Source organism: Ambystoma mexicanum, chromosome 13, assembly GCF_040938575.1.
Source record: "Ambystoma mexicanum isolate Mex_15411 chromosome 13, UKY_AmexF1_1, whole genome shotgun sequence".
NCBI classification, from domain to species: Eukaryota; Metazoa; Chordata; class Amphibia; order Caudata; family Ambystomatidae; genus Ambystoma; species Ambystoma mexicanum.
This window is the reverse complement of record NC_090938.1, coordinates 378995378-379019728: the sequence shown is the minus strand read 5'-3', so window position 1 is coordinate 379019728 and position 24351 is coordinate 378995378. Positions and strand designations below refer to the sequence as shown.

The window sequence follows — 24351 nt, the reverse complement described above, 5'->3', positions numbered from 1 at the left end:
TTCGTGCTTCAGTTACATTGTTACTCTTAAGTATTTTTATATCGTTTCAGCATAGGTTCATATATCTTCTTTATGGCATCACTCTGCCCTCATCAGATTTCACTTAACGCTCCATGATGTCCATAGGTGCATGCTGACATCTTTCCATGCAGCATCCTTCCACTGGTTCAATGTGAGGGTACATTTTGTATGGCTGTCTGAGTGCATAACGTCTCTCATACACATGATGTGGTATGGCAACAACACAGGGGGTCCCATTTACTGCTCTTCTCCAACCGTTCCAGTATGCTGGTGGTGAGGGTGGGACCTAGAGAGAAAGCGCCTACATGCTCCTCTACATTCCCCCCTCTGGTCAAATCTTTGACCAAATTTTCTTCTTCCAGTGTCTTCCTTTCTTCATCATTTGTCTTCATCTTCTCTTCATACTGTTTTTCATTCTCCTTTATCATCTTTATTTGCTCATCCATACTCCAGGTAATGTGGAAGCACTCTCCAGATGGTGGACAGAATATCCAACATCCTACATATTTCTCATGATCCTTGGAGTAGTAGAACATTGTTCCTAATGGTGCAAGGGAACTCTTCTTTATATTCTCAAAGATACTTTCCTCATTCTGCACTTCTCCTCCATTTGCAGTATTTATGTCAATCATTATCTTCATTCCAACCTCTTCCTTGGCTGTCTTCTGGCATTGTCCCAAGAGGACCCTTATGAGACAGAATCCCAGCAATACCAACACTAGAATTACTCCAAGTACTTTAAAAGCATTTCCCAACCAGGTTGGAATCCATGATACAAATGATGAGAACCATTATCTGCCGCTGTCTCATCAACGTCATCCTCCATTTTTGTTTGCAGGGTCGTCATCATAGTTATTGACTCTGTAAAAGTTCCATTCTCTCCATCGTGAGATGGTGTAAACATACAGCAAGAAGGCACACTCTTGGTTCACATCCCTCCTTCCATTGCTGTTATCAGATGTAGAACTTATCTGGTCTGCAGGATAATCAGCCTGATGGCTCTCAGTTCTTCTCTGATTGCATTGGATCCTTTTATTGTTGCATTAATCGTCTGCAGCAGCTCCCATCTTGTAATCTGCAGCCATTTGGCATTCACTGCAGTCTGGAGTCCTGGCAAACGTATAGATGTCATTATTACTGTTGTCTTGCTGAACAGTCTATGTTCACCTGGAATATTATCATAGGCCTCCATTGATTTTGCTGAGAAATAATTGCTTCTCTTCTGCCGATGTGGGTTGAGCAACCTCTTCTTCCTCATGTGCTCATCCATTTTTGGAATTTCGTCAACATGAAGGCCAGTTTGGGGGATCACCAATGCCGGAACATGTATCATTACCATGGAACATATTCTTCCCCAATTCTTAGGCAACTGCATGTAGGCTCTGGATCCACAGGCCCAATATCGGTCCATCAATACTGCAGTTCTTGATTTCATTCCTGGGACTTCGATTATCTGTCCATATCCTCTGTTTTCTCCAACCAAGACCAGCCATCATTCATGAAGCATGTTGTTGCATTCCTCAGTGGTATTATAGATACAGGTCCTGCTTCATTGTGACCGATGTGAGTAACGTTGAATACTTGGCCCATGATTCTAGGCATTTGTCACTTACTATCTGCACTATGCTTGCTGATTCTTTCTTCAATAACTTTGCAGGGCAGGCCAATGGTCCTTCTTCCCATCCGGTACTGGTGACACACATCCATATACCACTGGCTGAGCTCTCTCTCCACATCTTGGTTTTTCATTCATTTCTAAATAGTTCAGTTTCATCATCTTGACAACCTTTATTCATTCTCCAATCTGGCATGTATACACTAGCTTCTTGCTTGTCCATCCTAGTCCATTTTCCATCCTTCTTGTTTTCACATATGTGTCTTCATATGGAAATGCCATTTTTGATCGCTATCGTAACATTACCCATTTTCCTTCGAATTGTCCTCTGGTTGTGCATGCTGCTAGATGACTGAGGCACTTTGCATCATGTGTAGACATTTCTCTTGCAATAACTGTTCTTGCCTCATTCATGGCATACATTATTAGGGAACAAACATAACAGCTTTCGTCTGACGTTCTGTCACCCACCTCTTTCATGTGCTGCTACCATAGATTATTTTTTAAATTAATCGAATTATCAAGATATGTGTTTATATCTTCTTCGTCTGCCTCATCATCCCTTTTATTTCTAAACATGTGTTTAGACGTATTATGAAAAAAGCTGTCTGTACCTCCACTGGGAACAATAATACATGTTTAATTAACATCATTCATCCTGTATTGCCTCGTGTACCATGTCTAAATGCCATAATGATAAGAAAGAAAACACAACCATAATACAAAATGATATTACGATCAATACTCCATGAAAACATATCGACTTTCTGGATGGTAGTGAAACTCTGAAATGTTGAAGCCTCTCCATTTTGTGTTTACTTTAATATGCAAATGTGTTATCTCTTTTTGAATCACTTTTACATCAGAAACTGTAATATGATGCAATTATCACTCTCCAAATAATACAATTATTCTTGGGATCTCCAAAAAATGTAGTAATGGTTACTCCTCTTCATATCAGGGCTGGATAAGACTGTAATATGTAGGGAAAAACAGCATACAAGAGTGTGTGCATTGTCACAATAATAGGTAGAATACACGATCGAAGAAAAATACTCTTCTTTTTTCTATTCAAACTCCAGATTCTTCTCTCATTGTATCTTTGATCCTATCTAAAAAGGTTCCAGAATAGCTGCAAGTCTATCTTCTTCTTATCGAATTTTGAGAAATGCTGGTCCTTAGTTTTTAGTACTTGTGTGCACTTTGTTCTCCATGTTCTCATTTCCAGCCATTGAGTGAGTCTGTTTGCTTTACTTGAACAGGTCAGCACACGCAGACAGAACTTCTTCTCTTGCTTCACTGTGGGCAGTTGCAGGAGGGGTCAATGGTTCACCTTTATACGGTTTATTATCATGCAGGTGCAGCCCGGCTCGCCTCCCTTTTAGTTTGGCTGCGGTGTGGCTAACTGTCTTGCCTGTCTTTTCTCTCATCACACTGTTTACTTTCATCGTGTGTTGAAAAGTCTTTGCGTTTTCTGCATTTGCTGTCTTGCTCATTATCCTCGCTGTTATAAGTGGGGGGCGCATATGTTGGATTTACATACTCCGCTGCTGCTTTTAATTCCTTTAAAGGGTAAAATCCATTCTCCTCTATATCTACGCTCTTATCTTCAGCCTGCCTTTTCTGTAACTTTTCCCCTTATATGTGGCATTGCAAATAAGTTGTCATATGCCGCAATATGGTTTTTAACAGCAAACCGGCCTGATGCCATGGCATGAGTGCCTTATTAGTCGTGCCTCAAACCCATTCCGAATGATATTTCCTTATCTTCTCTGTATATCTTAGCAGTATCCTACCCAAATGTAAAAGAGGAGTGTCCCCTCCATAATGGCCTCTCTCAAACTTGAGCAGAACTACCTCCGGTTCCAGAAGCAACTCAAGACCTTCCTTTTGACTACCACTTTCTCTATTCCACTGCCCTTTTGATGCACATGAATGCTCTGCGCACTGGTCACCTGGTCACCCTATGAACCTGAGCCCAGGCTGCTGCATGTCCAGCTGCCCTTCCACTGCATCCAGGCTCCCAGCACTTAAGGGTCTGTATCAGCAGCTCTACAGTCACTTCTCTCTGCACTTGTGAGTTAACTGCACTTCCCCCTCCCACTCCCCCCTGGCACTTCTCCCCTTCCCTCTTCCCAGCACTTGCGCAATCTGATTTGGGAGGTTCTTTGAATCCTTGATTTGTGGTGTCAGTTGAATCCTTGATTTGTAGTGTGGGTTGAATCCATGATATGTGGTGTGGGTTAAATCCTTGATTTGGGGCATGGGTTGAATCCTTGATTTGGTGCATGGGCTTAATCCTTGCATCCTGGGTACATTGAAGCGATTCATTGGAATTCTAAGACTTTTCCTCCGTCCATGCTCAAAGGAGGTAAACTGAAGATGTGGGGGTGATCAATGTATCCTGGCTTAATTTAGACTGGGAAATGTTCCTGCGTTGTTGGATCATAGGTGGCAATAGATTAGAAGCCTTTGAAGAATCCTTACCTCTAGTACCAAATGAAGAAATTCTGCAAACTTTTCTCATAAAAAAGTCTGAGCATCTGCTATGTTTATTTTTATTTTCAGCTGGAGAAGGTCCACACCTTCCTCGACTACATCATGGGTGGATGCCAGATCCTCTTCACGGTAAGGAACGAGACATGGGTGAAAGACATTGCTATGGCATAGGGTAAAAAAGAAAGGAGTAGGATACTGCACACACGCCAACATGTGTGATCTCCAAGTAGGACTCCGAGTTAATAACATGGCCTAATGTCAATCACTCATGAATGCCTCTGTGATTTGCAGACTATTCAAGAGGGGATGTTGAGAAAATGCATCAACATTTTACAGAACAGGTTTATCTAAAGAAGAGGGGGTACCTTATAAAAGGGGAAGAGTTGCCATGTACTCAGGGATTGAAATATCTAGGAGCTATTTGCCACGAGCTTGTAGCCTAGGAACACCTGGCTTGCTAGACACAAGCCGCAACAAGGAACTCCTTTTGATCGTTGGGGACTCCTGATACTATACAAATATACCTAGGTGACATTATCGCTGTCTGTGTAGTTGGACATTGGGGATTTTGGGTAAATGTGCATCCTAATGACACAAGTGAACCCTGGAATTTGACAGTTTTCAAACTTTGGTAAGTAGGATTGAACTAGAAGAGGCAAACATTCAGCCAGTGGTTTTGGCATTAACTTTTTTTAATGCATATTTTCCAAAAGGGTACATTGCTAGCCGCCAATATTAGATTAGATTTGCAGCACTCTGTGCAGCAGCTTCACTTTTCCCAGAGGTAGCTCCTGCCCACTGACAATGCCTGATGCACAGGAGACACTTTAAGCCCTTGCTTATTGCTTCTTTTGATTCAATCCCTGATGTGTGACTCTACAGAAAGGAAGGGTTTATGGTGATGTGGAAGGAGGACAGGAAGACACTCAAAAAGAGGTGAGGAAGACAATGTAGGGATAATACTACTGCTGCAAAATGGAGGCAGGGAGAAGAGGTGTGTAACACCAGAACAAATGAAGGAGGGGTTGGGAAAAGGGCTGGTAGATGGAAGCGGTGTGGAGGGAGAAGAGTTGTGACGATGGGGCTGACTATGAGGGTAGATGGAAAATGTGCATTAAACAGGAGTAACAATGATATGGGCAATAATGGAAACAGAGATAAGAGGTTCTGAAGAATAAAAGGGTGGGAGTGCTGATGTAAGAATTGAAGAAGAGCAGGCTGGAGAAAATGAGGGCTAAGAACAGCAGGAGAGATAAGATGTGTGACAGACCTCGATGGTTGAAGGTAGGGTACAGTAGGAGTCTGCATAACAGACGTGTGGAGGAATAAGATGGGTTTTTTGGGGTGCCTAGAAAGAAGGTAAAGGGAAGGACCAAGGGAAGGAGGCAGAGATTAGAGGTACGGAATACCAAACAGAACAAGTGAAGATCTGAGACATCAAACAGAGTGCAATGGTGTGGAAGTAAGTGATGGGTGAAGAGAGAGCTTAGGAAGAAAAGGAAGATAGAGGTGGAACCATCCTTCCTCCATCAATAGTTTCATTAGCGCAAGGTGTGGGCCCTATTGAATGAACAGTTCTTTCTGTATTTCAGGTTGCCATCGATTTCACTGCTTCAAATGGGGACCCCAAGATCAACCAATCACTGCACTTTATCAACCCTTCAGAGCCCAATGAGTACCTGAAAGCCCTCTCCGCCGTGGGTGAGATCTGCCAGGACTACGACAGGTATGAACTGCGGGACTCTAGAAAAACCTTCACAAAATGTTGGCGCCAGTGGCAGTGCAGACACAGCATTGGCTGGGTCGGTGTGGGATACAGGGATGTGAGATACAAAGGGAAAGACATGACATTCTCCAATCAGTTTAATTATACCTCTTTTAAGGTGTCCATTTTGTCTTGTTTATTTTCTTATTTCTTGATCTTTTCTGGAAGGTTTATTTTTCAGTTAATAAAATGTACCGATTGCACTCAAAGTGCCAGGGACCATGTTTGGATACTCTGAACCTGTGACTCAGGCAGCTCACAGGGAACAGGCATGGGGGGCAAGGAACCCAGAGTCGGGTACAAGCAGCATGCCAGTGATCTGCACCTTTAAGATTGCTTGTAGTTCAATCTCCTCTTCTCTGCATGGTCCCTTATGTGATGGTCACTTTGCTCTGGCATTACTGTCATGGTACTGAACATCTGCCACAGTGCCAGGAGCCTTTAGCCAGAGACGGCACGGTCAGTACTCTGCCTTTCAAAAGGAAATATTTCTTTATAAATAAAAAGGCTCAATGCCATGTCAGCCCTATGGCAGTGACACTCTATACTTAGAATGGTTGCTAGGCATCCAAGATGCCACTCACGTAACCAGTTCTGGAAGGGAAGAGCACGCCAATGTCATTGACCTGCTCTGAACCATAAGACCATAGAAGCAGAAGCATCTGAACCAAAGTAAGTTAAAGCAAAAAAAGTGTTTGCATATGTGCCAGTTTTAATGTATTGCAGTGTGTGTGCACGGTTTGGAATGCCTGTGCGAGTGTGTATATGTTTGTATGTGAAAAACAATGAGTCCTTGTGTTTGAGGTTAAAACATTTTGAAGTTACTGTTAATGGTATCAATTGTGGCTGTGGTTTTATGAAAGCTATTCACATTAACATACTGGACTATATTGTGGCTGCAGCTTTACAAAGTGATTTACAGTGACCAAAGTGGCATAGATTATGGCCGCACCTTCATGAAAGTGACTTACAGTGATCATACTGGTGTAGACTGTGGCTGCAGCTTCATGGAAATGATTTTCATTGACTGTTAATTACATAGATGGTGGCCACAGGTTCATGAAAGTGATTTACAATGACTGTTGCTGACAGAGATTGTGGGCACAGCTTCTTGAAAGTGAAATACAATGCTTGTGCATGTTGTGGACACAAGCATCATGAAAATATAACTGCCCCTGTGTACTGTTGACCTAATGGCATTTACTGGATTTTTTCAAGTGTTAACCTAGATTAGAGCTTATTTAGTACCACTTTTTTTCTACTCAAAACTTTCTTGACATAAGATAATACAATTTAATACAGTATACAAAATAAATACAAATAAAATCATAAAATGTAATCATCTTAACCAGGTAAAACATACTTGATGCTATGCACACTATGCCAAAAAAAACCTCTAAGACAATAAGCTTAAAATCACAGAACAAAATCAGGTATTTGCATTATCCATTACCCTGTTACATCAACACGCATGACAGCTGTAGATTAGGGAAGAGGCAATTGTGCGTTAAAGTCAGCCTTGCAGCCCCCCTCACATTTCTCTCTTTTGGTCAAAGCACTGTCTAAAAAAAGAAGCAGCCATCTTAGTGATTGTGGGGATTTCGACCTTCCGTACGGTGGGTGTGTGCTCGCCTAGGTTTTTTTAGATTTTAATAAAAGAAATTGAATGATGGTAGATGAATCTCTGGAAAATGTGTGGGGCTCATTCGCACACATGTTCCTATGCTCACCACACGACATACACATGTGTACTCTGGGTGGACACAGCCTACAGGCGCCGCCCCCCGTCATATTTAGTTGGAATATGACATCCAAGAGTGCACCATGTCATCTCAGAAGGGGGAGAGCAAAACCTTCCTCCTGCCACGGCCAGCCTAAATAACTAAGAAAGGCTTCATGGATCGGCCCTATCCTTTGTTAGCTCTGCTGTTGGCAACTTCGCATACTAATCAGAGTTAATTCAAGCAGGCCCAGGCGGGGCCCGGTTGCAGGACTAACAAAACAGACATGCAACCCCACCAGTCTTTTATATGCACTGTTTCAACCTGAAGCCAGCTCCCACCCTTAGTATCAATGGACAGTGACATGTCATGTCTGGGACTGTGTGTATTACAGTAGTCATCCCCGCAGCGGGACCCCATTCAGAAGGTACGGGTATGTGGATTGACAGCACCAGGAAGTCTGTTCCCACTGCAGCTTCAAAGGAGACCTGCCGCTCTAATCAGGAACCACAGAGAGCTCCATTAACTAGAGAGACCCTTTCATCCACAAAAGACAGGAAGATGGGTGGGACTTAGTATTACATGTTTTCACCCCTTTACCTTTTCTGTTGCAAAGCACTCATGCATACAGGAGATTGTTGTTGGGGACCTAGAATTGGTTCATTAAGGTAGGCTTAGCCTACACAAATCACTGTGGCCAATTTTACTTTAAATGAGGTCTGAGCCCCCCTTTTGCCCAGATCATCTGAAGACTTTGCAAGGTGTAACAAGAAGAACTCATTTGGACCCTGGCTGAAGCTACAGTCTGCCTTACAGCTTCCACCAGTAAAGGAAGGCCAGGATTTCCAAAGAGGGAAGCAAAATCCCTCCCCTAAACATCTCCAAGGGAACAGAGGGAGATACTGAATCCAGAGTACCCTCCAGCAGCTCCAGAACCGGTACCCAGCCAGAACTCAACGTGCCCTGCTAGGCTCTGCAAACAAGCCTCCTAGGTGGGAAATGCCAGAGAGTCTCTGAACCAAACCAAGGACAAGGCTGTTGCCTGCAACACTCTCCTCAGCTTTGGGCCCTCCGCCTTAATGGATGACATGAGCCCAGTGAAGAAGGTAGGAGGAGTGCATCGACAAACATCAACCAGCAACTGCCTTAAAGCACATTTTCGAGCCAGTCGACCCTCTCGAGCTGCAACCGACTGCACTGCTGACTGTTGTCATGCCTCAGTCACTAACGTCGTCAGAGACCCCTTCGACCAGTGCTTCAGACCCGCCAACTAGCACTGAGACAACAATTCCTGCAGCCGTCCGGCCAGCTTCACTTGCCGAACTGCCTGCCACCTGATACCCGCGGCTGTCTGCCATCTTGAACTCTGTCGCAGGAGCTGCAAAGCACCCTGAAACTGACTCGAGCTTGTTGAGCACCAAGAAATTCTACAAGCACAAGGAACATTGTGGTTCTGTCCCCCTGGTCCTTCTCCAAAGGCCCCTAGTGACATTTTACGACCCATTGCTCCCTTTGTGCTGAAACCAAGTATCCATTAACTATTGTGATTAATTACTTTACCGACTACCCTCCTGTCAGTATCCAGAGGGCATCCCCTTTCCTTCTTGAAACTGGTTGTTCTATGCATTGCTTTACAGGGTGGGTTTTATTTTGTAGTGTGCTAGAACTGTCTGGTTAATAATAATAAAGTATATATTTGTATAAAACCTTGGCCAGACAGTCCCTTTTATCATTGGGTGATAATAGTATTTTCGCTGTTTTGCAACTAACCAACGATCCACGACCTTACAGAGATAAGCCTGCCGTTCTGTCCTTCTTACCAGAATTGGACAAGGAGGTTTATAATTTGCTTGTGTTTCCAATATGTTCCAATCCTTTATGGTGTACTAGAGGTGTGAGGCTGATTGATGGTTTAGAAACCGATATTCATCCCTGGACCACTGGTGCCTTGCAAGTTGATTCGTCATATTGCTGGCATGGTGGGATCTAGTTGTAGCCTTGCCCACAGTTTAGTCACCCAACGATAAAGGTACTGTTGCAGGCATCACTTAGACACTGCTAGGTATTTGTAATAATCATGAATCTTGACAAAGAGAATGTGAAAGGCATGAGCAAGGATTTTCTGCACGTCTTATGTCAAGAGAGGGGACTTCCTCACAGCACTAGGGAGTATCCCTACAAAATATCCCCACCAAAATATTGCCATACATATGGCCGTTTGTCTCGCCATAGGCAATATTTTTGGGGAGGATATTTTGTGGGAGCAGGGATCGCAGGGGTGTCCCCCGCACATTTTAAAATAATGCGGGTATGCTGGGGTGTCCCCCGCAGGGTCCATGGGTCAATATCGCCGTAAAAATATGGCAATATTTTTGTATCGCGATATTTTTGCGGGGATATTAACACATGGAACCCACTAGGGTTAATAAACATGAGTTTCTGACCAGCCTCCAAGCTTGGGTAGAAGCGAGGGTGGTAGGGGAGAAGACCCCAGATGATGGGCTAGGCCCTGTGTACCCAAACAGAAAAGAACTTCCGGAGGGGGAAGTGGAAAATGATGAGGAAGACAGCATGAGCAGCGTTTCTCGACTACCATCCCAAAGGAGGGCAAGCATGGTTTCTCAAGTAATTGTTCTGGCTGTTAATGAGGTAGCGGCTAGAAAGCTCCTGCTGGAGGAGAGGAGACTAGAGTTGGAGGAACAGAAACAGCGGAACAAGGTCACCATAGAGCTGGATAGGACCACCATAGAGCAGCACAAGCTGGTGCTTGAAAAGAAGAAGGCCAACAGATCCATCTCTAGCGAAAGCAGCAGTAGTGGCTCATGCCGGAATGCCCAGAATAAGCTCTGGCAGCATGTCCCCAAAGACTTAGTGCCGGCTTACGGGTGGGGAATTATATTTTTGACTGGTTTGAAGTGCTCAAGCTGGCTTTTCAGCTACAGGAGGTGGACGAGGTACTGTGGGGTGCAGCCCTGATGAGTCGCTTACCGACACCAGTGACTGATGCAAGTCTTCAGTTAACTTCTGAGGAAAGGCCAATTTATGAAAGCATGAAGGTGGCCCTCCACAGGAAGTTCTGTAAAACCCCAGAACAGTATCCAAGAGCTCGGAAAGAAAAGTGGGCAGAGATTTGAAGCGTTCACACATTTGTCAGTAAAATATCTGAGCGGGTGGGTGGCTGGTAACAAAGTTCACACATTTAAAGGGATGTAAAATTGATTGAGTGTAAGCATGTATTGAAGAATTGTGAGGTTGACCTACACCTGCATCTTGTGTACGAGACTATCACAGACCCTAGGGAGCTTGCAAAGCCTGCCGACAGGTTTGTGAGTACTCAACTCCAGAAAAAGGCTCAGGCGAACACACCCAAACCGGAAGAGAAATCTTCAGACAAAAAAGTAAACGAGGGCGGGAAGGACAAAGGTCCAACCCATTCCTCTTCATAGTCATGTCCCCAAAATAATGAAGGGAAATCCCCAAACTTTAATTCAGATGTACACATTGAAAAGAAGAGTGCAGGCACCCCTAACCCTGGGACACCTGCGTTCTCACCACCCAAGGGTTGCTTCGTGTGTAAGGAGCTTCGGCCATACGAAAGGGGATCCTGCGGGCAAGGGCTTACCCAAGCAAGCCATAGTGAATGTTGGACTCATGGAAGAGGCCATCATTAGAGTGGACCTCCTAGAGGAGGACTTCCCATTAGGCCAAGGGGTGGCCGAATGTTATTTCGTTACACCGAGTGGGAACGGTACCTGCTCCCTAAAAGACATCCCAGTTCCCAGTAATACTCAACTCTATTTACAACATGTGTATATCAACGGGCACAAAACTCCTGCGGTCCGAGACACAGCGGCTAGCGGCACAGCTGTCACTCGGCAGTGGGTACAGCCAGGCCAATATATTGATGGGCCTTATTGTAGCATCTGCGGGTTTGACGCAAAGAGTAAGTGCCCCTTTGCGGAAGTAGAGATCCGCTGGTGAGGTGAAATGACCCATCGCCGTGTAGCGGTTAAAGTCTCCATCCCTGTCCCATGTCTCTTGGGTAATGATCTTCCTGATCCTGAGATAGTCGCAGGGGCTACCCGATCAAGGGCCAAGAGATCACCTGATTGAACACTCTCAAAGCCTTAGGGCCTGGAATGCTTCCAGAGGGCTTGTTCGAAGGACCGGCGTGGCCGGTAGCCCCTAGTCCAGTTCCATAGATTGCTGAGCCGTCTACTCCTGTGGGAGAGGGGCCAGTGCCCCTGAGGACCCTACTTTGGTAGCAGGGGACACCGTGACTTCAGAGTTGCCTGGTACAGTGCAGGAACCAGAGGTGGAGGACCAGGTGGGTGCAGATCTGAAGGGCCTGCCCAAGCAGGATGAGTTTGCATCAGCTGGGGGCCCAGATCAGACTGACTTCTTCACAGCCCAGAAAGAGTGTCCCACACTGGCAGGTCTGCAGAAGCAGGTAATAGAGCAGGCTAAGGGCAAGGCCCATGGACTGTTCAAAGTGTACTGGGAGGATGGACTCCTATACAGTGAGTCAAAAGACTCTGAGGGCAAGGGCACAAGAAGGTTGGTGATTCCCCAGTGCCACAGAAAGTTTCTTTTGGATTTGGTCCACCAAATTCCTTTAGCGGGTCACTTGGGAGTGAATAAGACATCAGACCGGTTGTCTGTGCCATTTTACTGGCAGCAGTTTGGTGTAAAGGTTAAGGAATGTGTCTGGTCCTGCCCGACTTGTCAAGCTTCTGGCAAGGCAGGTGGTGCCACAAAGGCCCCCTTAATTCCACTACCCGTGGTTGGGTGGCCTTTGAAGAGAATAGGCATGGATATTGTGTGTCCTTTGGATCCTCAAACCAGCTCAGGGAACAGATATATCTTGGTGGTGGTAGACCACTCCACAAGATACCCTGAGGCTGTCCCACTGACGAGCATTAAATCTTCTGTGATTGCGAAGGCTCTGATTGGGAGAGTCTCCCATGTTGGATTCCCCAAGGAAGTAATTTCTGACAGGGTTTCAAACTTCATATCAGCATATATGAAGGCTATGTGAGAAGAGTGTGGAATCACTTACCGGTTCTCTACATCCTTCCATCCACAAACCAATGGGCTTGTTGAGCGGCTCAACAAGACCCTGAAAGACATGATAGGTGGCTTGGAAGAGCACCTGAGGAGAGAATGGTATATTCTCCTACCATGCCTCCTGTACGCCTACATGGAGGTTCCACAGAACGGAGTAGGGTTTAGCCCCTTTGAGCTTCTGTTTGGACACCCTGTACGAAGTCCCCTCAGTGTATTGAAAGAGGGATGGGAAAGCAAACCCTCATCCCCTACACAAGATTTGGTGGACTATGTACTTGGCTTTCGGTCTAGAATGGTAAAGTACCTGGAACAGTCGACAATGAACGTAAAGGCCAGCCAGGAGCTGATGAAGACTGGTACGACCAGAAGGCCACAGTGACAGTTTAATGGGTGTGGATTATGGAGCCTGTCAAACCTAGTGCCCTTCAGGACAAGTGGACTGGGCCTTACTGTGTGCTGGGAAAGGTCAGTGAGGTGAATTACCTCATTGACGTGAAAGGACCTAAACATATGTGCAGGGTCCTTCACATCAACAGGCTAAAATCCCATTATAGCCGGGAGGACTTGGTCATGGCATTAGTGACTGATGGAGAGACGGAGGAGGCAATCGATCTCCTCTCAGACCTCCAGCACACTGAAGCCACAGATGGGTCAGTTGAAGGTGTCACCTTCGCGCTCTGAAACACCTGTGTATGAGGGCGATATAAATACAATATCAATATCAATATCAATAACCTTGCAATGGACCTGTCAGAACAGCAATTGACAGACTGTTGCCGGTTACTGGGACAGTTTGCCGGTCTGTTTTCGCTGACTCCAGGTCACGCAGATTGGTGCACCCATGATGTGGACTCTGGAGACAGTAAGCCAGTGAAGAGTAGGATTCACCGGATGTCTGATAATGTCAGGGACACCATCAAGGAGGACATTTCCAAGATGTCCCTAGGAGTGATGGAGCCATCCCACAGTCCCTGTGCTATCCCAGTGGTACTGGTCCCTAAAAAGACCAGTGGTAGGAAGACTGAAGTTCACCTTTGTGTGGGCTACAGGGGGCTCATTTCTGTCATGAAGGCACATGCTCACCCCATTCCCCAGGCAGATGAGCTCATTGACAAGCTCGGCGCTGCTAAGTACATGAGTACCTTTGACCTCATGGCAGGGTATTGGCAGGTCGACTTGACAGATGGAGCGAGAGAGAGGTCAGCATTCTCAACCGCAGGAGGGGATTATCAATTGACTGTGATGCCCTTCGGATTGAAGAATGCCCCTGCAACTTTTCAGCGGATGGTTAACCAGGTTTTGTCTGGTCTGGAAAAACTCAGTGTCGCCTATTTAGATGACATTGCTGTGTTCAGCCACACCTGGGAGGATCACTTATCCCACCTGAAACAAGTACTTCAGGCTCTGCAGAATGCAGGTCTGACTATCAAGGCAACAAAGTGCCAGATAGCGCAGGGCACAGTGATGTATCTAGGCCACCTGGTCAATGGAGGTAAAAAACAACATCTCAAACCAAAAGTACAAGCTGTGAAGGATAGGGACATCCCCACCACACAGATGCAGGTGACATCCTTTCTAGATCTCACCGGGTACTACTGGTTGTTCATCAAGGGGTATGGACCATTGCCATGCCTCTGAATAATGTAACTTCCAAGAAAATGCTGGAGAAGGTTACTTGGACCCCCGCCTGTCAAACCTCTTCTCAGGATTTAAAGGATGGATTGAGAAGGGCCTTAGTTCTGAACGTGCCAGACTATGGTCAGGAGTTCATTATCCAGGCAGGCGCTTGTGATTTTGGGATTGTAGCAGTGTAAGTTCAGCTGAACTCTCAAGGGGTAGTGCAACCTGTTGCCTAAATTAGCAGGCGATTGACAAAAAGGGGAAGGAACTGGGCTGTCATTGAAAAAGAAGCTTACGCGGTCGTGTGGGCCGTAAAGAAGCTGAAACCCTACATCTTTGGGTCGCATTTTACGATCAGTTTTTTTTGTTTTTTTAAATCAGAGCTTTTAAACCTCACTTCCATATCTCATATGAGCCCAAACCACTGGCAGTGCACTGTAGGCAGATCATTTAACATAACTTGGGCATTTCGTACCTTTGTACCTCTAAGAATTACCATCATACTGTGCAGCTGCTTTGCAGATGCTGGTGCTGAACCCCTCCCCGACTCTCACTAGTTCACCAGCTTCCTACCACCTTCAGCAATTCCGTCCTCTTAGGCCAGACGGCCTTCCGCAGTGGTGTTTCAATTCGACAGGCCCACATTAATGCAGCCAGCTTTGTAGATCCTAGCCGGGTCTATAGGCGCTGGAAACTTGTGGATAGCGGCGCCATCGACAAGTTACACCAGGCACCCGGATAAGGCACCTCTCAATGGTTCCTCCAAGTAGCAAGCTGCACTGCACCACTCCATAGAATGATGAGAGCTCTAAGCATGCATGCTCGTACTGGTGGCCGCTTTCGCTGCACCAGGACCAAGCCGCCTAGAGAACCAGTTGTACAATGTGCCCCATTTGTCTCAAAAACTGTGCTGTAAAATGCACAATTTCAAAATCTTTTGAACCAACTTTCTTGGGGCAGAACCCACTCTGAACCGTCTACAGTACCTACATTACCCTTGCTACACCTGGTCGCTTGCACTAATTTGTGGGAGATGTTAATGCCCCTCCACTAAAAATACTTCTTTCCTGTCACAGACTTTCGATCATTTACAATGGCTGTTTCCCCTCTGGAGCTTTCCATCAGTACAAAAAGTTGCTTCCACCATTGGCATGTACATAATGTTACTAGCCACATAAACGGGCAAATGAGCTGGTAAGACTGGGCACTAGGGGCCAGGCACCGCCCCTTGATCTACGCTAGGTAAAAGATGTAATGTTTGATTCAAACACTTACATCTTTCACCTAGTGTAGTGCTCAGTGCACCCCTGTTGCAGAATGAACATCATATGCATTACACATGGTGGACCAGGTCCGCCCAGGAGTCTGTAGTGTGGCCTCTGCTCAGAGCCGGCCTGAGCCATGGGCAGTCTGTGCAGTGGCCCAGGACCCCTCTGTCAGAAGTTGTTAGAGGGGACCCCTTAGGAACCAGTGCCTGACTCAACTATATCAAGAATGTTATTTTAAGGGGGGCTTTGCGGCTTGCATGTACTAAGCTCGCATCAGGTCAGTGTTGCCTCCAAACCTCCTATGGGTCTCTAGAGACCAACACCCACTCCGAGTGGACGATCAGAGGCTGCAGGCCCCTTAATGACTACTTATCAGTTTCTTTCTGTAAGCAGAGCATTTAAAGTGGGGACGATTTCCAAGTGATAGCCCATTTAATAGGCCATTGTTTTGGAGGAGATGTTTGCAACGTTTCTGTGTTAAGAAGTGCAAAAATGCATTTTCATTCTGAAAGCACATACAAAGCACCAGTTAGCTGCCTAAATATACACTTTCCTCCAGGTCAATTACAATACATGACACAACACAGTTTTAAATTAGCTACATTATTTTCAAATGTTCATATTTAATGCACCATAAAGCATTTATTTTTGATAGAATGTTATATTTTCATCGCATCGTATATGAACCCTGCACAAAGAAACACAAACAGATAACCTTTTCACACATTGCATGTTGTTATGTGTCTTGAAAATTCAAAGGCCATTTTTTTTGCCTTTTGCTGAATTGCATTCTGGTATTTTTAGTCTCCCAGTCAAGATGCAGGAAAAATGCCACAATTGTACACTTTTTGCTTAACATATTTCTGTCAAGATTTATATATTTCAGTGGGGACTTCACTATGGTATGTGTACTTTTCAAGTCATCTTCATAAAGCAGAATATTGTTGAAAGCCAGACATGGGGTTCAGGAGGGGAGATGATGTGAGGGCAAGTGAGTCCTGAATATTTGCTCAGGATGTGCCAACAGAGGTTGCAATCCTGTAGACTGGTGCAGTTATTTTTCCCTGATTGTGGCCATTTGCTGCTTTTCAGGGTGCAAGTAAAGGATATATGTCCGTGGACAGTAACATTTTTCAGAGTACGGACGCAGCCCCCTTGGTTGTTTCTGAGGTCAGCAAGCTTGCTCAAGCATTTGACTACTAGGATTACACCCAGGTTGTCAAGTTTCAAGTGCAGACACATACAATTATCATCAAGCACATGCTTGTATTGAGATTATGTTTTCCAGGGAATATTTCACTACATGTTGCTGTGTTTAAAAGGTGAGCACCTTTTATACTTTGCCAGAGTATTTATTGGGAAAGGTCATCTCTCAGGTTATTTTTGTGTTGTTGATTACTTTTTTGAAAGGCCAATGCTCTTTTGACTAGTGCAATTTCTTCTAAGGGGAAAGGTCAATTGAACTACATTTGTATCTTTCACTTTAAAATATGTTCACTTACTGTGCATATATTCTTGGGTGTCAGCTTTTGATTTTCGCTATGGTGGCAAAGGTTCCCACACTAAGTGCAGCGAGGGAGCTGTACTCATCCCCATGTCAAAACACCACATTTTTACAGCACTTGCTGCTGCAGGAATAGAAAAGAAGCCATGAATTACAGGAAGGTCTAACGTATAACATCTCAGCAACAGTCTCTTAGCCTGCTCAGTTGCCTTTGCAACTTTATGCTATAGGATTCCCTGCTATTCTACACCAGCATACAGTTTTGGCCTGTTCACCCCTCCAGTCAAGGCTCAGGGGGTAAATTAATGAGGCCACCCTTCTCATTTTGTAGTGAGCAGTACTTGATAAATGTAGTTATTATTTGCTATTATTTATTTGTGACCGTCAAAATAATCCTTATCTGTAGCTTCTGAAATCAAAGCATATTGCTAATTTGGACAATATTTATAATGTATACATTTTATATTTGTAAAGCGCACTAAGCCCGTAGGCATCTAGACACTCGTATGGCCCAGGTATACACACAATAAAAATAAAAACAATTGTGAAACTTCTGCAAAAACAGCAGTTCGTTTCAGTTAGCAAAACATAATCACCATATTTTTGCAATGCCATCCACAGATAGTGTTTTCAAACCAAAGTTTCAAAAATACCTTTTGCAAACAGTATTTCTACCAATTACGTCTGTGAAGAGATGTGTTCAAGTTCCTGAATTGCAGACTGCTCTCAAATCCGGGCTTTGTCACTTAACCAAAGTGAGTGCTCCCGGGCAAATCCTTTAATCACACTATGCCATGTCTGCCAAAATTAGAAGTCTGTACAAGGTAGTGAGCTGTCTGCAACTTCCCAACAAATGCCTCACTCCTGATATTGCCACATGGGTAAATATGAATATTGACAATTCATATATTGGACTTCACAGTGAATTTTGTCTACTACCTTAAGCATGTCAACATGTTTCTAATGTAACTTCCCATGATACCTTTGTGTACTAAAGACTCATTCTGTGATACCACTGATGACACTATTTATGGAAATTAGGTGGGCCCACACATTTGTTTCCGAGCAGGGTCCCACAAATCCTAGGGCTGGCCTCTCAACGAGTCGGCCTTTCAAGGAGCCTGGGTGCAGGGGGGCTGTATTAAGTGTTATGCCACTGTCTGGCAGCTCAATGCAAGACTGTAATCGCTGAGAACTTTGACATCAAGCCCCTGAAAACCCTCATCATTGAAGTACTCCAAGCAGATTGTCTGCCCTGCGAGAATGCTCATCCTCAAAATCTTAAACAGGGGATTCCCGCCCAAGAAAGGGGAGGCTCTAGAGGCCTCTCTGTCCCACATCAGCAAAGATAAAGAGCCTCATCACGAGTTGGGCGGCAGCCCTTAAACCCAGCGGTAATGGTATTAGCACCCGCAGTAGCGCTTCGCCGTATCACGAGTTGCCACAAATACCGCTGGACCCAAAAATGCACCACCACTATTACAGCCGGCGTTAATAGCACTGACAACACAATGCACAAATGCATCCATATCACAAGTGCATTTTCGGCGGTACCAGCACTGAAAATTGGTGCTAATACAGCTGGGAATTACCTCCAGCTGGACGTAAATAAACCCTGGTCCCAGGAATCAAGCCACAGGTGAACACAATGCACACCAGAGGGCTACATAAGACCCACCCAGGCCCCAAACACTGTTTGCAACACCATGCTGCCATTAGTTGATGCAAGCTGGGACAGGCAGCTGCTCAGGCTGTGCCAGCCCCTTCTGATGACGAAACAACCAGGCCAGGGTACAGGGAGTACAGGGGGGGCGGCGGAATGAGGAGGAGGAGAGAAACCCCAGCAAGGTGAGCACCCATCCCAGGGTCAGGCCATCACCATGGGCCCTCAGTGACACCCAGTTGGTAACTCAGTACCGCCTGGACAAGTTGGTGGCAAAGCCGTGCCCCCCTGGTGAAGTTGGTGGCAGTCCTGCAGTTCTAGCGTACAGGGACTTTCCAGCACTCTGTGGCCATGGTGCCTGGCATGGCACAGTCAACATTCAGCACAGTCCTTGGGCAGGTGCTGGATGCCCTTCTATGCCATGTCAACCAACACATCGCACTGCCCACCACCCAGGCCCAGGTGAAGGACATGAAGGTTCGCTTGTATGCCACTGCACAACTGCCAAATGTGGTAGCAGCCATCGGCTGCACCCATGTTGCGTTCATGGCGCCCCAGGCCCATGAGGTCGTCTACAGGAACCGCATGCACTACCAGTCCATGAACGTACAGGTGATCTGTGGCCCTGACCTCATCATAACCCACTGCTGTGCCCGCTATCCAGGATCCAACCATGACTTCATGGTCCTATGCAACAGCACCCTGCTAGGATACATGGGGAGGCAAAGAGGACCTCAGACCTGGATAGTGGGTGAGTACAAATCCCACCACATATGCGTGTTGAAGCACAATTAAAAAAATTGTGCGGTAGCCACAGGAAGGATTGCATGTTAAGAGGAGGCACTGGCAGCACCCGTGCAGCCCCTGCAAAATCGATGGTGGGCATCCAAGTGTGTATGCAAACGTTTGACACACCTGGACACACGCATGGTGATGGACACACACTGCTGCCATCATAATGACAAATCAGACCACATGTACCACAATGCATCTTGAATATGCCGCACAGATCCACACAGCAACACCCAACAGCATGTCCACCTATGCCTCAGCTATCTGCCCATGTGCAGTAAAGCCAGACACGCTACAGAACACCCACTACAAAGCCACTGTGTGCATGTACAGGACAAGTAATCAATGGCATAATCTACAAATGAGGCACACCCATCACCCATACACATTGCATGGCCTGGATGCACACAAGAATGCCCACAGCTAACAATTGACTACATTGACTACATTGAGACTGCAGACCCATGCATGAGACAAATGACTGATGTCCGTATTACACCCCATGCAGGTGACTCCGGAAATCCCCAGCTGGTGTGGCTGATGTCCCCTGTGCATGATCCGTGTACACCACATGAGGCCGCCCACAATCATGCCCCAGTCCGACCCGCTTTTCCATAGAGCGCACGTTTGGACTCCTGAAGGCACGATTCAGGTGCCTGGAACGTACGGGAGGGGCATTGATATATGCCCCAGACAAAGTAGGGAAAATATTCTTGGTGTGTGCTATGCTCCATAATATTTGCCTAAGGAGGATTGTGTCTCTTCCCCACGACGCTGACAGGCCACACCCAGAGGAAGATGGAGATGAAGACCATGTGGCAGGAGCCAGGGCAGACACCCATAGGGATGAAGTGAGGGAAGGAAGTTTGGACCGTTGGGCGCTAATAGACAATGGGCCTCATTACGACCCTGGCGGTAGGGGGTTAACCGGGCCGGGACAGCTGCCAGCCCCGTTAACCCCCTAACGCCTCATAATGAGGTCTCCTCCCGGGACCCGCTAAGGACGCCTGGTGAAACCAGGCGTCCTTAGCGGGTCCCGCGAGCAGACCAGGATGCAAACAACGGGCCCATCATTAACGGGCCCATTGTTTGCATCCTCCCCATTCCCATTGAGCCCTATGGGGGCTCAAATGGGAATGGGGATGTACCGGGTCCGGGTTCCTTGAATGGGTAAATACCGGGCCCTCCAGGGTCGGAATGGCCCGGTATTTCCCCATTCAGGGAACCCGGACCCATTACCCGGAGTGGGGGTAGCCATGCTGCAAAAAGCGGCATGGTAACCTCCAGGGTCATAATGCGGCCCAATTACTTTTAGTTTATTGACCTGACCCAGTACACAACCTGCACATTGAGAATAAAGAGCACAAGAACACAATCATGAATGTCCACGCATGTCATTTGTACAACCATTTTTTATGTAACTTTTTCAAACTACATTCCCCCATTCCGCCAACCCACCACCAAAACCCCAGGACACTATCTCCCCTAAAGCCCCACCCACTGCCAACAAGCCAGTACACTACCCCCCTAGCCCCACCCACCACCAACATCCCAGCACGGTATCCCACCTCTCCCCTCTCTCCACACACCACCAACACCCTGGGACACTATCCCCCTACCCCACCCACCACCAACACCCCAGCACACTATCCCCATTCCTCCTACCCACCGTCAACACCCCAGCACACAATCTATTCCCCCCATCCATCACCGTGTCCATATCAAGGCCGCTCAGGCCAACAATAGTCATGCCATTCATGATGGCGTGTCCTCTTCTCCCGACCTGCAGCATCTGCGTAGAGTGAGCGTAGCTGGTGTAGGGACCTCCGCCTGGGGGTGCTCTGTTGTGATTCCTTCATGGGGTGGTGGAGGTGGATGTATAGAAGCTGCCACCTGCAGATGCTGGCATTGGAGGGCCTTGCCCTCCCTCAACTGCTCGGCTAGGGCAGAGACGCCCTCGCACATCTCACGCACCCTCTGACCAAACCCAGTCAGTGAGGCTGTGCACGCTTCCACGGCTCACCTGGTCCGGGCATTGTCATAGGCCATCCTCCTTGTGGTCGCTTTGATGGCCTCACTGATCACCTACATATGTTGACTGCACGCAGTGACAATATTCTCCATCTGCCGCTGCTGTTCCTCCATCTCACTTAGGCGCTCCATGACTGCGGTCAAGTGAATCGTCGTCTTGGGAGGGTGCAGTGGGACGTTGCCTGGTGTGGCTGACAACTGGGGCGCCACAGGAGCTGGTGTCAGTGTCTGGTTGTGGGGTCTGTGTGCACCGCCTACATGCTTGGCCCAGTGGCCTTGGGGTGTGCTCAATTGCCCGAACTGGGCTCTCAGATGTCTTGGGTGGAGGAGGACAGGGACTGTGGCTAGTTTTTGGCCCCACTGCCGCATGCTGAGCATCACTGCTGCTGCTGCTTGCCCTTTGTCCCTCCCGGGTGGTGGCTGTTGGGGCTGCATCCTCCCTGGCATCCTGGACTGCCATGCTGTCGTCCTCACTGTGAACAGGTGTGCGCCTGGCAGGCTGGGATTCTGGTGTAGGTGAGACCCTGCTGTGGTAAGATGTGGCGGGGGCCGTCTTGCGCCTAGGGGTAGATTTGCATCCCCTTTAAGGGGGGGGGGTTCTAGCGGTGATGCAGGATTTCGGAGGTGTAGATGGTCCTGCTGCATCCTTGTCCCCTGAAGCCTCTGGTGTAGCTTGTGTGCCTGTAGGGGACGTAGATGATGGCGTTAGGAGACATTCCCTCATGTGTTTTGGCAATCATGAAAGTAATCTCATGGAGAGGGGTGTGGCATGGGGCTGTTGCACTGATGCACGGGCCTGGCCTGCTTGTTTCATTTGGTAGTGGATTGGCTGCAATGGGGACAGGTGCTGGAGGGGGGTTTGGTGAAATGCATTCGCTATGGTGGCATGGCAGGGCTACATTGGTGACCTAGCAGTTGCTTTACTTGCATACATCAGGTCCCCATTTACAATTTGCTGTGCCATGCTGTTGTAGTTACATGCAAATGGAGGGGGAGGTTGATCCACCTTTAGCCTCCTGGGAGCCAGTGCCGCCTCGGATTCTCCAACTCCCTCAATCCCCTTCATATCGATCACAGTGCTACATTTTTCCTCACAGGTTGTCAGGTCCAGTACAGGTAGTGAGCCTCCCCCTGTGGCCATGCTGTTCTGTCGATGGTGGGACAGGATTCCCCGGACCTGGACCCATAGGTCATTCCAACGCTTGCGGCAATCTCCCCCGTCCCAGAGAAAACAGCCAACTGCTGACACCTTCTGGCCCATCACCTGCCAGATCTGGCTGCGGCCCTGGGAGGATGTCTTCTTCTGCCTGGCTCCATATATTTTTCAATTGTAGACATATCCACTTGCAACATACCATATGATATTTTGATTCTTAAATACGAGTGCCAAAGAAGGGCCTGTTTTTCCAAAATTCAATTGTTTTTACACTGTGTCTATGCACTTTCTGTGGGCACAACTAAAAGAATTTCTTTGGGTAATTGCCCTTTTACTCTGTAGCGATCTGGGTTTCTCTCCCTGGCTCCTTGTTTTGGCAAAACAGGCCCAAAGTCAACACACTTGCATTAGAATCTCTCCTGATGAACCCTTGTGATGCAAACAGGGGTGAAACACGTGTAGAGAGAAATAATTTATGAACAAAAGTGAGAAAAAGTTTATGCATGAAATAAAAAGACACATTTTGAGAAACAATTTGACAAGTGTGAAGACCCCCCTTCTTTGGCACTCTCATTTAAGAATCAAAATATCATATGGTATGTCGCAAGTGGATATGTCTACAATTGAAAAATAGTTTAACCCTATCTATGGCAACCTAGATATTGATGCAATACCACAGCTGACATCCAAAAGGAACAAAAACAAGCTAATAAACTGGAATTCGCCCAGGGTCAAAGTCCTGGCAAGGTTGCAATTAGTGTGTTTAAACTGGCTCCATATAGCTTGACATGTTGGGCCACAACCTCATCCACTAGTAATATCAGTTCTGCATCTGTAAACTTTGGTTTTCTCAGATGATCTTAGGCTGCCTTGCACTTGCCCTCTCCTGAGACATGTTTGATGGTCTTGGAGTGTGGATGGCTGCCAGGGGCTCTGATTTTGAATGGATTGTAATTTCCAAAATGGCTTTCTGGCGGTGATGTATTTCCCACTGGCGCTAATAGTGTGCTCTAATTGTGCTGGCACTCTGCGGTAGCACTATTAGCACTGGATTCTCGGGTGGTAGCCCGCTTTCAGGCATTATTTCTGCCAAGCGGAAATAGCGTTACTGCCGGTGCCATGTGTGCGTGCCCGCCTATATGTAATACAGTGCTATTTGAGCCACGGTTCCCGGCGGTAACGCTATTTCCAGTCGGCAGGAATAGCGCCTGCATACCGCCCTACTCGTGATGAGGCTGAAAGTGCTTAATATGTGGAGGTGTTTGCCGGGGCACAGCACTGGCACTTATCTTTGAGCCTTCGCACTTATTGTCTCAGACTCACCTTAATTATGAAGTGGTGAGAGTCAGTGCATCCATCAACCACAATGAGCAGGTGCGAGCTGTAGTTTTAACCCCAAATATGTCGACACAGTGGGGAGCAGCTATGGGTGGTGTCAACAGTGGTGCCCACCCGCAGTGTCACAGGAGTGCTGGAAAACATTAAGGCCCTGAAACTTATTTTTTTACAAATTAAGCACTGCAAAAATGTAAGACGATCTCTGAAGTGCGGTTACCTCTGAAGAAGGCTCTTCAGGACACACTACATATATAACAGAAGGTGCTGGAAGCTGATTGAAGGGGTAACTTT

At 46.7% G+C, this 24351-nt stretch overlaps 1 protein-coding gene across 2 annotated transcripts in view; it reads left to right on the top strand.

Annotated features, from left to right (window-relative positions):
• CPNE6 (copine 6) overlaps positions 1 to 24351 on the top strand; it is a 631388-nt gene that overhangs the window by 510304 nt on the left and 96733 nt on the right. For both annotated transcript variants that reach the window (XM_069633922.1, XM_069633923.1), the window contains exons 10-11: positions 4205 to 4264; positions 5728 to 5861. In XM_069633922.1, coding sequence (XP_069490023.1) covers positions 4205 to 4264; positions 5728 to 5861 — 194 coding nt within the window. The remainder of the gene's footprint in view (positions 1 to 4204; positions 4265 to 5727; positions 5862 to 24351) is intronic.